Genomic DNA, 15,965 nt, shown 5'->3' on the forward strand with positions numbered 1-15,965 from the left:
TTATGAATGAAAGGTGACTACAGCATTGCACTGAGGGAATTGTCTGGAACTTCCTGCAAGGTATGAAGCTCTAACTTGTACAAAATGCAGGAGCAAGAGTTCTTACAAGAACTAGAAGTTGTTTCGATTTTATTTGTATAGTACTTTTAACAATAGACGCGGTCACAAAGCAGCTTTACAGAAGTTTGTTGTCAGCGGTCATCAATTCATCATCATGGGGTATATATCCATCCATCCATCCATCATCTGTAGCTGCTTTATCCTGTAAAGGGTCGTGGGCAAGCTGGAGCCTATCCTAGCTGACTATGGGTGAAAAGTGGGGTACACCCTGGACAAGTCGCCAGGTCATCACAGGACTAACACATAGAGACACACTCACATTCACACCTACAGTCAATTTAGAGTCACCAGTTAACCTAACCTGCATGTCTTTGGACTGTGGGGGAAACCGGAGCACCCGGAGGAAACCCATGCAGACACAGGGAGAACATGCAAACTCCACACAGAAAGGCCCTCGCCGGCCACGGGGCTCAAACCCGGATCTTCTTGCTGTGAGGCGACGTCTATGAGCAGAGATTCTACTCATTCTTCTCAATTCTACTCATAGGTATTTGTATATTGAGAAAAACAGTAGACATATTGTATTAAGTTCTTTTAATAAAAGCTGTTTTGTTCTCATCTCATCTCATTATCTGTAGCCGCTTTATCCTTCTACAGGGTCGCAGGTAAGCTGGAGCCTATCCCAGCTGACTATGGGCGAAAGGTGGGGTACACCCTGGACAAGTCGCCAGGTCATCACAGGGCTGACACATAGACACAGACAACCATTCACACTCACATTCACACCTACGGTCAATTTAGAGTCACCAGTTAACCTAACCTGCATGTCTTTGGACTGTGGGGGAAACCGGAGCACCCGGAGGAAACCCACACGGACACGGGGAGAACATGCAAACTCCACACAGAAAGGCCCTCGCCGGCCACGGGGCTCGAACCCAGGACCTTCTTGCTGTGAGGTGACAGCGCTAACCACTACACCAACGTGCCGCCCAGCTGTTTTGTTATTTTTAAAAATTTCTTCTTCTGTGATGCTGGACTTGTGGGACACCGTGCAGATTTAAATGCAGATAGGTTGAGCAAACCAAGCTGCACTAGAGTTTGGGACGACATGAAGAAGAAACCATGAAAGGAATCAAGCACGCGCTGGTTTCTGGTTCATTTCATATTAACTCCGAAAATTTGTCAACCTCTAAAGCGATACATTGCTTAGCAACCTGCTATTGAAGTAAACTTGTATAATCATTTGTTAATAAGAATACCAAGTGTCAGAACATCTATAGAAGAAACTGCTTTCAGAAGCCTAACATTATAGAAAAATCTATAAATTAATGTCTGTAATACAGCTGTTATAATGATTTTCAAATCCAAGCTAAAATGTTGTGTTTTATGAAGGTACAGCCATCGTAATTTGATTTTTAAAACTGCTCCTTGATATGTTTTTAGGTTTTTTTTAAATTACTTGATTTAGAACTTGATCCTTAAATGTTTTTTGTTTTTTCATACAGTACCAGTTAAGTTTGTACACCCCTACTCATTCATAGGGTTTTCCGTATTTTGACTATTTTCTACATTGTAGAACAATACTGAGGACGTTAAAACTATGAAAGAACATAGATGGAATTATGTGGTAAACAAAAAAGTGTTAAAAAAAACCCAAAATGGGTTTCATATTTTAGATTCTTCAATGTATCTAGCGTTTACGTTGATGACGCTTTACACACTATTGGCATTATCTTAACCAGCTTCATGAGGTAATCACCTGGAATGCTTTTCAATTAACAGGTGCCTCGTCAAAAGTTAATATTAGTGCAATTTCTTGCCTTCTTAATGCGTTTGAGATCAAACAGTAAACAGTAAATAATAAAAATACAGTAAATAGTAAACAAGACCGTCAATGACAGCGTTGCTCACTCCGGCCCCATCTAATCCAGAAGGAACGAGGTAAAGTGGGCCACCTTGTACAATAAATGTTGCAAGCTATATACACTCTATACAAGCTATATATAGAAGTTATATACACCCTAGGAATAAGAAGCGATTTTTGTTGAACTGCTCATTAAGGCTTAATTAGTCCATAAATTCATTAATAATTTTAATTAAGCAAATCTGGGTAGAAGTTATATGCACCCTAGGTACCCCTACCTTCATACCAGAAAGAATCAAAATTGGTAAAGAATTGAGGTAGAAGAAGCGATTTGTGTGGAAACTGCTCATTAGGGCTTAATTACACCATGTCTTCATTATTAATTGCAATTATGCAACTTTGGATAGAAGCTACAGTGGTGCTTGAAAGTTTGTGAACACTTTATAATTTTCTATATTTCTGCATAAATATGACCTAAAACATCATCAGATTTTCACACAAGTCCTAAAAGTAGATAAAAAGAACCCAGTTACACAAATGAGACAAAAATATTATACTTGGTCATTTATTTATTGAGGAAAATGATCCAATATTGCATATCTATGAGTGGCAAAAGTATGTGAACCTTTGCTTTCAGTATGTGGTGTGACCCCCTTGCGCAGCAATAACTGCAACTAAACGTTTCCGGTAACTGTTGATCAGTCCTGCACACCGGCTTGGAGGAATTTTAGCCCGTTCCTCTGTACAGAACAGCTTCAACTCTGGGATGTTGGTGGGTTTCCTTACATGAACTGCTTGCTTCCACAACATTTCAACTGAATTAAGGTCAGGACTTTGACTTGGCCATTCCAAAACATTAACTTTATTCTTCTTTAACCATTCTTTGGTAGAACGACTTGTGTGCTTAGGGTCATTGTCTTGCTGCATGACCCACTTTCTCTTGAGATTAATTTCATGGACAGATGTCCTGACATTTTCCTTTAGAATTCGCTGGTATAATTCAGAATTCATTGTTCCATCAATGATGGCAAGCCGCCCTGGCCCAGATGCAGCAAAACAGGCCCAAACCATGATACTACCACCACCATGTTTCACAGATGGGATAAGGTTCTTATGCTGGAATGCAGTGTTTTCCTTTCTCCAAACATAACGCTTCTCATTTAAGCCAAAAAGTTCTATTTTGGTCTCATCCGTCCATAAAGCATTTTTCCAATAGCCTTCTGGCTTGTCCACGTCATCTTTAGCAAACTGCAGACGAGCAGCAATGTTCTTTTTGGAGAGCAGTGGCTTTCTCCTTGAAACCCTGCCATGCACAACATTGTTGTTCAGTGTTCTCCTGATGGTGAACTCATGAACATTAGCCAATGCGAGAGAGGCCTTCAGTTGCTTAGAAGTTACCCTGGGGTCATTTTTGACCTCGCCGACTATTACACACCTTGCTCTTGGAGTGATCTTTGCTGGTCGACCACTCCTGGTGAGGGTAACAATGGTCTTGAATTTCCTCCATTTGTACACAATCTGTCTGACTGTGGATTGGTGGAGTCCAAACTCTTTAGAGATGGTTTTGTAACCTTTTCCAGCCTGATGAGCATCAACAACGCTTTTTCTGAGGTCCTCAGGAATCTCCTTTGTTCGTGCCATGATACACTTCCACAAACATGTGTTGTGAAGATCAGACTTTGACAGATCCCTGTTCTTTAAATAAAACAGGGTGCCCACTCACACCTGATTGTCATCCCATTGACTGAAAACACCTGACTCTAATTTCACCTTCAAATTAACTGCTAATCCTAGAGGTTCACATACTTTTGCCACTCACAGATATGTAATATTGGATCATTTTCCTCAATAAATAAACAACCAAGTATAATATTTTTGTCTTATTTGTTTAACTGGGTTCTCTTTATCTACTTTTAGGACTTGTGTGAAAATCTGATGATGTTTTAGGTCATATTTATGCAGAAATATAGAAAATTCTAAAGGGTTCACAAACTTTCAAGCACCACTGTATATACACCCCAGGCAGACCTACCTTCTTGCCAAAAAGAATAAAAATTGGTGAAGAACAGAGAGAAAAAGCGATTTTCGTGAAATGTGGATGATGCCGGACGGACAACGGACGACATGAGAGCAAGTTCATCGCTTGTTGGCTAGATGAGCTAATAATAAAAATACAGTAAATAGCCCTATCCCACAACTGTAGTAATCCATATTATGTCAAGAACCGCTCAACTAAGTAAAGAGAAACGACGTCCATCATTACTTTAACTAAAACTGAGGGAGTTTTTCCTTGCCACCGTCGCCACAGGCGTGCTCATTGGGGATAGATTAGGGATAAAATTAGCTCGTGTTTTAAGTCGTTCAAATTCTGTAAAGCTGCTATGTGACAATGTTTATTGTTAAAAGCGCTATACAAATAAACTTGACTTGACTTTAAGACATGAAGTGACTTAATTAATAAAAACAAGAAGACAGAGTCATCCGTATCCCCCGCCCTATATACCAACTATATACCAAGTTTCAAGACATTATTTGTCACATTTTTCAAGTTCTGCTGCAGGAAACCAACCCTACCTCTTTACACTGACCTCAGCAGCCCATGGCATAATAAACCCACCGGACCTTTGGTCCAGCTGAGCTAATAATTAAAATTTCTCACATTTCTTAGTATCAAAAGGCACATATACATTACTTCATCAACACATATACCAACTTTCAAGACCACACCACTCATAGTTTTCAAGTTCTGCTCCGGAAACAAAACCTACCCCAAAGACTAACCTGAGAGACTAAGTCTGAAATTGTTTCCATGGAAACATGAAAAATTTAAATGTCTCAAATTTCTTAGTATGAAAAGGCACATCTACATCACCTTGTTAACATGTATACCAAGTTTCAAATCCGTATCATGAATAGTTTTGGATATATGCTCCGGAAACGAACACTGCTCTTAGAAACGAAGTCAAAATCTATTTTTGATGTAAAAATTTGAAAAATACTTTTTTCAAAAACCCAAAATAGCAAAAGGCACCAGTTCACATGTTGCTTGATATACTGTATATACAAAGTTTCATGAAGAGATCTTCAGTAGTTTTAAAGATATGGGCCGGAAACAAAAACATGACCGGACGGATGGACGGAACCCGTTTCTCTATCCCCCGCCAAACTTTGTTTGGATGGGGGATAATAAAGAAAAGCCCTTGAATTAGAAGGTGTGTCCAAAATTTTTGACTGGTACCGCATGTATTATTTTTACTGCTCTTATGCATATCCTAGTGTAAACTGATATTCAATTTGCTGTTTAATTGTGTAAAGCTGATGTGATATTTTTAAAGTAAAAATTCACTATATAAATGAAGTTGAGTGGTAAGGTGTTACTTCTACACATGCAGTATTTAGTCACTTGAGTAAAATACTGGTGTGTTTCAAAAAGTGTGGACCAAAACAAGTGGTCCAAAATGACTTGATCAAGACTAATTGACAGGAAAAGCACCCTTACACCCTTAATCTTTATTTATTTAAAAAAAAAAAAGAAAAGGTTTGGTTGTTGTTCTCTCACCAGACAGCTGGAGGAAGGACAGCTTGCAGCTGACCGACTCCTCCGTCAACAGGAACGAGGAACTGCACGTTATTGAGGGCCACTGGTGTGGTCATGGCATTGCCATTGTATCTGTAGTCTATTCTCAGGTCAGTGCTGGTGGGCTCACACCTCCAGCTCATGGCCAGGTTCAGAGGAGTGGACTGAAGACCCTGCGCTGATACCTGATACACACAAATACATGAGTGTAGACATGAGGTGTTTATAAATATACTGAAGATTAGATCATACACACCTTATCATTTTGTCAAGGAAAATGCGACTAATTTTTAATTCTTTTCACGCTGCAAATAACAATTTTGCATCTCCACTGTCTAGCAAGATGAGTCCTTACTTGATATTTCAGCATGTCTACGTTGTAGTATGTGGCCTGAGGTTTCTGCTCAGCCACCTTCTTTAGGTGGGTCATGAGGTTTGGCATGTTCACCCAGAATTCCTTGGAGTTGGGTTTGGACTGGGTGGCATCACTGTGGAAGTAATGGCAGGACAATGTACGGTAACACAGTTGGATGGAGGGTAAGCCCATGGTCAAACCCAAAAATGGATCTTTTTTTTTTTCTGGGGCTAGCGTGTGAGCAAACAGCCTGCCAAGTACGAGGCTGGCAATGAAGGTGATGAACTCGGCTGATTAGTCATATGTGAGTCATCATCAGCTGACTCAAAGAAAAAGGCACGAGTTGAAATAAGGTCCGCAAGTCAGATAGACAAATACAACTAATGCTGGATATTAGCAAGAAACGTTGCTGTTTTAATCAAATGAGGTCAACAAGGGGCATGTCAGAAATCTCAAAATGTGTAATAGTGTGTGTTATTGCCCTGGCTTCACTGGATTGGGAATATATGGATGATAAACATGTGTTAGAAGTGTTATTTACCAGCACAGTAACTGGGGGTTAGGGAGGACATGCTCCAGATGACTGTAGTTGGTTATGCTAAAAGTTAGCACTGCAGGTGTCGGATTATTGGCAAAATGCCTGGTGATGCCAGCCGGGAAGGATAACACCATCTCACCCGTGATCTTCACCACACACCTTAAAGATGGATAGTTAGATTAAACTACTGGATATTGTGGGCATGTGAATGTTAACTCATAAATGTTTGAACCCAAAACGCTCACTGAACATTAATATAGTCCTCAAAGATAATATTTCAATTAGCATCATTTTATTGCATGTAAAACAAATATGTCAGATGGCTTACTTGCTGGGATCAGTTCCCTTGAAGTAAGCATTAACTGTCTCTGTGAATGCTGCGGCCACAGGCAGGGTGTCCTGGGCGCCCATGGTGAGGGGACTGGGCCCACGAGAGCAGCCTGGAACACACACACACACACACACAATGTAATGGAGACGTGAAGTTGAAAATTATAGTGTGAAAACTTAAGAATGAAAGAAAAAAAAAGTAAGAAACAAAACTGATGATTATAAAAACACAGTACATGTTTGGCAGTCAAATAAAAACCTTATAAATACATCCCTTCCCCTTGGTTCCATTTGAAGAACCTGTTTCTACTTCTTGTTCTACATGTACCTTAAACCAACTGCCTTAACGGACATAAACTTCACCTTTTTGTAGAAGTAATTACTGCACACAAGTGCCTTTTTTAAATAACGTTACTGAGTTGGCAGTTTATTGGTACTGCACTTGGATATTAAATAACCTGGCAACCCAGGTCCTGATTTACTAATGGCTTGTAACTTTCAAACAATCAAATCTTGAAGGCACCAGGAAAAAATGGACAAAGCAATGTGTTTTCCAGTTTGTCTTTTAGCTTTAGTGACTATGAAATTTGCAGCATTTCTACATAAAATATCCAAAATACAAGAGGGGACATTTATACAAAAAATATTTAATTAGCAGTGCGATTTACTGCAACCCGAAAGTCACTTCAGGGACGGCAACTGCACGTGCACATTATTACAACCGAAGGGGAGGTGCTAAATTTGCATAAGCCTGCCTTCACCGTTCAAATAAATAAATAAATAAATAAATAAATAATTTTTAAAAAATATTAGTTTATTGATGATTCTCAAAACTATGCCTTGGTTCCTCAAAATAATGAGCAGGTTTCTCAAAATAGTGACACTTGGCCACATTTGAAACCATTTTATTTACATTACACTCTTATTTTTAAAGCCATATTACTCATTTTAATCATCGTTACTACATATACCCCTGTCAAGTTTCTGTTTCTGAGAGTCTCTGAGTTCTGAAATTGGCACCCCTATCGAGGACATTTAGCGCACACAAAAGCCTCATTTAAATGCTGTTTCCACAGGGTATATGAATTTGATGTCACAGAAAATAATTCTTTGTAAATGACTTGTACTTGTCCACTAATTACCCCAATTTATTATCTCAGTAAATCAGGGATCCAGTACATAAATGCATATTCAGTATTTATTCTACACACAGTCACTGGATATGAGCAATCGCGCGCTCTGATTGGCTCCTCTACTACTAGGATATCAGCTCATATGCCATGAGTAGAGAAAAACAAAATGGCAGCTTTGTCATCAAGTATTTAAAAGAAACAGAAATAGCTAAAAGAATATAGTCCCCCCCCCCAGTATCTCCTGTTCTACACTTCAGCCCAGTTGGTGGCGGTAACACACCTTTAAGTTGGTTTGCCAACCACCAAAAACACCCTAAAGAGGAACAACAACAAAAACAAAATGGTGGAGTGTGTCGCTGAACCAACCGAGGGCGAAATAAAAACTCTACTCGAAAACAAAACCCCCCAAAATACAAAAAAAGCAACAAAATATGGAATGAAAGTATTTGATGGTAAGAACATATCTTTTTTTCAAAAGATATTATCGCATTTTTGATAAATTGCTACTGTCATTTCGCCGGTTTGTTTACATTCTAAGCGGAAATTATTTTGTCAGACGTTTTGTATAAAGTTTTTATTTATCGAATTTGCAAAAAATAAAAATGCTCAGTTTCTCAAAATCCAATGAATGTGGATAGAATAAAACAGTTATTCCACTCAATCTGGCTTATATTTGCTCCAATATATATGTGTGTGTATTAGTGTTTAGTCTATTTCTTATCTAGAGTGTTTATACTGTTTATTTCAATTATTCTATTTTTATTTATTGCACTGCCTGTTTGCACCGTGGGTCAGAGAGGATTGAAATTTCATCTGTGCTGTATGTCGAGCATGTATAGCATATTTGACAATAAAGTTGACTTGACTTGACTATAGCCGACTTGGTGCTACGTGCCTCGTTAGCCATCAGCTCGTACGACTCGATTTCATGGAATAACTCTTAAATATTCACTGACATACCAGTTTATTTAGCATAGCAATCTAGTAACTAATAAATGGAAATTTTGTGCATTCCCACACATACAATTCGTGGTGTAAATGCAGCATGTACAATCCATAAACTTGACCAGGAACACAGGTGCCAAGATGATTAAAACAAGATTAAATGCATCTCAAATCCATGCAGTTATTATCTGCACTGTCTAGTCCAAAAGTCAAAAGATTAAAGCCACAAAAGCATTGAATTAGTGATGAGAGGTTAGTGCCGGACGTGAAAAAATAATGATTCCCAATGGAAGGTCAGGCTGCTGTGTTACATGAGCGGATGAGTGCTGTGATGCACAGGAGAGCGGGAGAGCAGGGAAGAGGCACTGGCTGACCAAAACGAAGGAGTCACTGTGAGTGGAGGAGTGACTGATGGAGGGAGAAGTGGATGAGAATGAGGATGGAGAGATGAGACTCGAGTGCGTGTACGCGCTACGTCCTCGGGTGAAAAAGCCTGACTTACCTTCAAAGGTTAAATAAAACTTGCCTCTGTCAAACCATACGAGGGAGGGCTGGTCTGTCTCTGTGTGAAGGGAGGAGGGAAGGCAGAAGGATGAGAAGGGGAGGATGTAGGGGAAAAGGGGAGAGAAGGACACTAGCATGAGTAACATCACAGACAAGGGGCCAGGGGCTTAGGTCAAAGGGCTCCAGATGGGAAGGCTGTCATTCATAAAAATATTCATAACTTGCACATGAGATGTGGGGCATGAGACATGAACTATCCCGCTATTCCACACATTCCATACGCCGTGTCAGCTGAGCAACTTGAGCTTGGTATGAAAATTGTGAACGAACTGTACTGTAAATATTAGTCATACTGTAAGTGACTAATATTTATGAAGTCCATCTGTCCATGTGATCACTTTTGTATGCATCATTAATGACTAAATCGTGGCAAGAGGGAAAAATCTCGCAGACCAGCCTCCACTCCGGTGTCCAGATATCTAAACCTAGGTGTGATGAATACTGCATGCCAGGAGTGATTAAATCAGTGGCACAAAGTGGCGTAACTTGCGCTGGGGTCACTGGGACATCTCAAATCTGGACATTTATAAATGAATACTGCACGAGTGAGTTTCTACGAGGTCAAACCCGGATGTCTGCGTCACGCACATTGATATAATTTCATTATCGCATCCTGAATTTCTCATCTCATCTCATTATCTCTAGCCGCTTTATCCTGTTCTTCAGGGTCGCAGGCAAGCTGGAGCCTATCCCAGCTGACTACGGGCGAAAGGCGGGGTACACCCTGGACAAGTCGCCAGGTCATCACAGGGCTGACACATAGACACAGACAACCATTCACACTCACATTCACACCTACGGTCAATTTAGAGTCACCAGTTAACCTAACCTGCATGTCTTTGGACTGTGGGGGAAACCGGAGCACCCGGAGGAAACCCACGCGGACACGGGGAGAACATGCAAACTCCGCACAGAAAGGCCCTCGCCGGCCGCGGGGCTCGAACCCGGACCTTCTTGCTGTGAGGCGACAGCGCTAACCACTACACCACCGTGCCGCCCGCATCCTGAATTTATTAAAAGAAAACTAAATCATTATGTGGTGACGTGAATTTAATCAAAATATGAAAAATCACACGGTTTACTTTCATACGTTCCAAAAAGATCGATCATTGTCTGAATTGTTCGCAAAAATAGTACGAATTTAAAATCAGTTAAAATGGAATTACAGGTGTTTTCGGTGTGAACTGGCCTGGTTTTGAATTGAACACTTTTTGTCTTGCCATTATCCCTGTTCCTGGTACTTTGAGAATACGTTATGCTCATGGTCAGTAATATTCAAAAGCTTTTATTTTTTTTTCTGCTGGAAAGTGTTATTTTATGCTTTTGTATATGTCTCTGGTCTGTAGAGAAGGGAATCGGTCACTCTGTACTGTGGATGATGGACAATAGGGGGCACTAATGAGTAACACCGCGGAGTAAGACGGATGGATAGAACATTTTTGTCTAATCTGGAGAAAAAGTAGATACTTTGTGAGGAGCACTTCATTTTTAAGAGTCTTAAGCTATGTGGGTGTTCCTGATTTTCATTCGGAAATGTACCGGTATTATTTGCGATAAGAGGCATGAAAGGATCTGAGATTTTCACGCAGGCAAAACCCAAACGCTTAGAAAAGAAGAATTATAGCCAGGTCTAATGTCTAAAGTGCACTCCACTCTCAGAAGAGAGAAGAGAAGCATACTGATTAGTACTGCTGCTCTCTGGGCTACTTTCCAGACCAGACGTCAAACCCACAGAGGTCTTGTGTGTGCTTGAGTGTGTCTGGTGTCTGGCTGGAGGATCAGATCTGCACCAGGTTCTGCTGAAGGGTGTCCTGGGAGACAGATGCTCTTTTGGACACCCGATGAATGATACACAGTTAAGCTCATTGTGTCAGTGTTGGCAATGCTGTGACAGAAGTGTGTACTTGATGAACTATGAATGCATGTCTTTTCAAGCAAATGGAGCGAATTATGAGAGGATGGGGGAACACCGATGTGAAATGTCCAAGCTGCGTCTGCCTTCTGTATTGTTGACGTTAAGGGTGGTATTTATTATGTGCGGTGTGTATATGGAGGGGATTCCCCCCCCCTTTTCTAGGAAAAGTAAGGGAGGAGGACAAAAATGAACTCACCGATACCATACAAGTATGGCTGATCTGTTTGCTAGTTTAATCAACAGGCAAAATATAGAACTTTCACAAGTCTTAAAGATGACTTATGTCAGTTGGTTCAAATGCATTGTCGGTAACGCAAGCATTTGAAAGCCATGGCTTAAATTTGTTTTAACTGAATCATCCACCGAATCAGGACAGGCCCATACCGTACCTGCTAGGAGGTCAGCTCGCCTCTCAAAGCTGGGCAGTTTGTCTACAAAAACGTCATCTTCCGACATCAGACAAAACGTCAGCCCGAAACACAAGACGAGACAGACGTCAAAACAGAAACAAAAAGGTAAAAGCAAGTCAAATCAAAACAACAAATATTATAAGGAAAAACATAGCCGTTAAACACAAGACAAGACAAGACAAGACCAGTGTTGCCAGATTGGCGGTTTCCCGCCTAATTGGGAGGTTTTAAGTGCATTTTGGCGGGTTTTAAACATATTTTGGGCTGGAAAACGTCAGCAGTATCTGGCAACACTGGACAAGACAAGACAAGACAAGGTCACGCTACAGACACACAGCACGAACTGAAAGTGACAAATGAACAGAATGGTGTCTAAAACAACTCAAATGGACGACATAGCAAAGGCACCAGACATAGTGCAGTTCATCATCACAACTCAAACTTGTGCATTAGTTTCCAAGCTGCTTATGGCGACATCACGGCTTCACACTAATCTCAGGCATCGTGTTAAAATTCACAACCCTGAAATGCAATCCAAATTGGAATTTATGTGCATCTACTGTGTGCTGGGTTTAAATTTGCCTCCGGAGCAATTTCAGCTTAAAATCATCAAGCAGCAGGTAATGAAACTCATGCAGGCTTGCTTGTATTTTCCGTCTAACAAATGTTATGGATTACTCACCCTCACGATCAAACATGTCTTAAATTTGTTCACATAGAGGCACAAATGTCTTCTGTTCATTCTTTTTCTACAATGAACTGTTGACACTAAATTGTAGGGAACTACACCACCCTTAGATCAAGAATACCCATAACCTGTGAACTAAACAGATGTTCAAAGTACCACTGCAAGACAACAGGATTAAGTCTAGAATCTAGGCAGCTACATTGGACTTTGCAAACCAATTAGATTTGCAAACACATACAGAGCAGGAAGAATGGAGTCACACCTGACACAGACACGGAGAGCTCTTTACCGACAGTGGGTGTCGAGGCAGCGCTGAGGGAGTTAGTAGAGGAGATGGAGGAGGTGCTCTCTGCTCGTGCCAGCGGTGCCAAAGGCGGAGGGCTTGACGAGTGGACCGGCGGGCTGAAGGGCCGATTCTGTGTGGGGAGAAAAGGAAAGAGAATTTCTTGCTTTCTGAACCCATCAGTGCTGGTGCTATCAATATTGTGTCTTTTTTTTTTAAGTGAAGCTAAATCTGTAGCTCTGTAGTTCCCCTCACTAAAATACTCCGAGTTGGATAATGTAACTTGTAAGGGGATTGACTACAGACGTTTCAGATTTGTACTGGTAAAAAAGCTTGTCTAGAATCATTTAAAGATAGTACATCCATAAGCCTCGGTCACAACCGGCCGTACCGTACGTGCTCCTACGGCCGGTCTACGTGCAAAAAAACGCAAGAAACGCACGGAGGGCGCGCGTGTGACGTGCTGATTTTCGAGCCGTAGACTGGCCGCAGACGTTCTTTGTCATGTCAAACAAACTCTACGGGCGCTTACGTGTTTTTCAGGTTGCAAGACAAACTTACGGCCAACGCGCGTCTCTCTCCACGAACAAAAAAACGCAGCGATTTGGGAAACGCCAAAAATCGCACGGCCAAAAAATCGTACGTCCGGTTGTGACCTAGGCTTTAGTAAAACACTAAACCAGCTCAAATAGAGCTTAGTATTCGTGTGGTGGCCTTGAAAAACGTGAACATTTTGACAACTGGTATCTGATTATAAACGACACTGTTTAGATGCTGACGGTTTCCCCTCACACGGACAATATCTTGCTGATATTCACCATGTGAGGAAATCACACTTACTGTAGCTAGTATGGATTTGGTGATCTTTGGATAGACTGCGATTTTTTTTTCATGGTGTTAGTTAATCTGGCTTGGGAAGATATTAAATAAAAACCTTTTCCGGGAATATTTTCAGGGAAAATATTTATGGACAGAGCAGCCATGTCAAAGCATACTATTAGCAAAGAAAACTGATTTTGACCAAGACTTGATTTATTACCTTTTTTTGTCTGTTTGCCAGAATTTAGCCGCAGCACCATTTCTCAGACCACCGCAGCCGTATGTGGAGAAACAGCTATAAACTACCTACAAGTTTTAAGCTTCCAGACAGGCTTGTAGTACTTGAGTCCAGGACTCGGACTCGAATCTGACTCGTGCCCTAATTTTAAGGAATCGTGACTCGACTTGGACTCAGACTCGTGCGTTAACTGCATTCAGACTCGTAAACTAGAGACGACGGACTGTGATTTTTTCGTTATTTTTTGTAACATGCCATAATAATTTGGCATAAGATATTTATATCTACATTAATTTTTGTACTAAGAGCGTCACACCTGCGTGCCTTGGCACATGCCTCAGGCAGACTCTCAGGCGCGCTCCGGACAGCATGCACGTGCCAAGCGGACTCTCACGTGTCGTAAACAACTCGCACCTGCACAGGATTAAGGCGCAATCAATGCACCTACATAAAAATTGTGAAAACACACTTACTTTGCAAAGTATTGAGCTGCGTTGCTGACACATTACGGAGCCTTATTTCCTTGTCCGAGTTCCTGTTTCTCGTTTTTGATTCTGCCGAGTCTACGATAGCCTGTTTGTGCCTCGATCGACCTATCGCCTGTTTCACTGTTTTACGATTTTGTCTGCCGTTCTGGCTTGTTTACCGTCTTCACTTGTATTAATAAACACACCTTCTGCACTTACATCCGTCTCCCAACCATCTCTGACAGAATACTTTACACTCCCTGACAAAGAGAATGCACATTCACCTGTTTAGCCCAGGAGTAATAGGGTTATACCCGGAACAAATTAGTAACAAGCTGAAAATTTCAGAATATGTTCAGAATACCTTTAGGAATAACATACTAAAAGTCCCCGGAAATCCCCCTTGTGCTCTCTGAGAAATTCAAGATGGCGTCCAAAATGGCCACCAAATGGAGATCTGCCCATATCTCAGGCCCAAAACAAAATATTAATGCAATTAAAAGGTCAGAATATATGTTTTGTAGGGTAGGAGAGTAAATTCCAACATGTGTGTATTAATTACATTGTGTATTAACATTATATAATAACAATGTACACATTATTAAAACAGTATATTTGTGTATCAGGGTTTTTTCTAGGAAAATTTAGTATGAGGGTGCTCACCATGGCGAGGGAGCGGGGGGGGGGATGGTGCCGGTTGTCCCCCCCCTCTCCGCCGTGCGAAGACTTTGAAAAATTGAGGCTACAATGGGACATTCTGAGGCTATCTGAGAGGGAAATTGTAACAAATTGTCTGTCAACATTGAAAAAAAAAGAAGTAATCTTCTGCCCCGGACAGTCTTTGGCTTTCTTCCGCTTCGTGCCGCGGGATGACATCTTTAAATGCCCAAGTGTCGTCAAAAACAACTCGCGAACTACTTCTGTCAAAAGCTCCTGCGCCGGTGGGTGAAAGGTCATTCAGTCTCACTCTACAAGTCAGCTGACCTTGTATGTAACCCATGTCAAATCTCGCGAGAGCAGCCGCGACAAGTAAACAAACATGGCACCTCAGTCTGGAAAACGCCAATTCGGATTGTTTTTGCACCGTCTGGCGGTGTATCTACTATGATTGGAATATTTTTGGAGTAATTATAACGTATTTGATGATCAGACACAATGTCATGTGGTGTTGCTGGGATGTTTTCACGGAGAAACGATCGTTTTGAGAGATTACATGTTGTGCAGTAGCATACAAGTGCATGGCCTCAGTGTGACTTGGGGTTCAATCGGCATTTCGGTAAGAGGGCGCACGCCGAGAGTAAGAGGGCGCAGCGCCCCTGTTCCCCGGTTTAGACGAAAGCCTGTGTATAATGTGTTCGCTTGCCATGTCTGGTTAGATTGTCATATTTTTGGCACTTCACCAGTTCACATTTATGAATGTGCACAGTACTATGAATGTGTGTAGGTTTCATCCAGTCCGATCCTTGAATCAAGTATCAATCTTGAAACGCCCTGGCCCATAAATTCACATCCAAGAAGAAATAACAATGACTGTTATGACAAAATAATCGTTATGGTATCATGAAGATATCTCATATGTTTTTGAAACGGCTTCAGTTCTTAATGTTTAGGACTAATAATTACAGACTTATAATTGTAAATCTATACATGTGCTATTTAATGTACACTACCGATTGTAGAGTGTGGATCCATTGGTTACTCGTTCACTCCGTATCATCCTATTCTGTTCACAAAACAACAAACACAATTACTAGGGGTTGGAGCACTTATTTTCATTAA

General features: G+C 41.0%; 1 protein-coding gene across 17 annotated transcripts in view; it reads right to left on the bottom strand.

Moving 5' to 3' along the window:
• The window catches only part of sgip1a (SH3GL interacting endocytic adaptor 1a), a 237,199-nt gene that overhangs the window by 6,881 nt on the left and 214,353 nt on the right, over positions 1 to 15,965 (bottom strand). For 10 of the 17 annotated variants that reach the window (XM_060919895.1, XM_060919890.1, XM_060919891.1 and 7 more), the window contains 7 exons: positions 12,642 to 12,795; positions 11,671 to 11,727; positions 9,305 to 9,364; positions 6,723 to 6,834; positions 6,398 to 6,553; positions 5,857 to 5,989; positions 5,484 to 5,686 (listed from right to left, as the gene is read on the bottom strand). In XM_060919895.1, the coding sequence (XP_060775878.1) occupies positions 5,484 to 5,686; positions 5,857 to 5,989; positions 6,398 to 6,553; positions 6,723 to 6,834; positions 9,305 to 9,364; positions 11,671 to 11,727; positions 12,642 to 12,795 (875 nt within the window). The remainder of the gene's footprint in view (positions 1 to 5,483; positions 5,687 to 5,856; positions 5,990 to 6,397; positions 6,554 to 6,722; positions 6,835 to 9,304; positions 9,365 to 11,670; positions 11,728 to 12,641; positions 12,796 to 15,965) is intronic. The other 7 variants (XM_060919889.1, XM_060919901.1, XM_060919887.1 and 4 more) reach the window with 6 other exon arrangements.

This window comes from Neoarius graeffei, chromosome 4 (genome assembly GCF_027579695.1).
Source record: "Neoarius graeffei isolate fNeoGra1 chromosome 4, fNeoGra1.pri, whole genome shotgun sequence".
In the NCBI taxonomy this organism is placed as follows: Eukaryota; Metazoa; Chordata; class Actinopteri; order Siluriformes; family Ariidae; genus Neoarius; species Neoarius graeffei.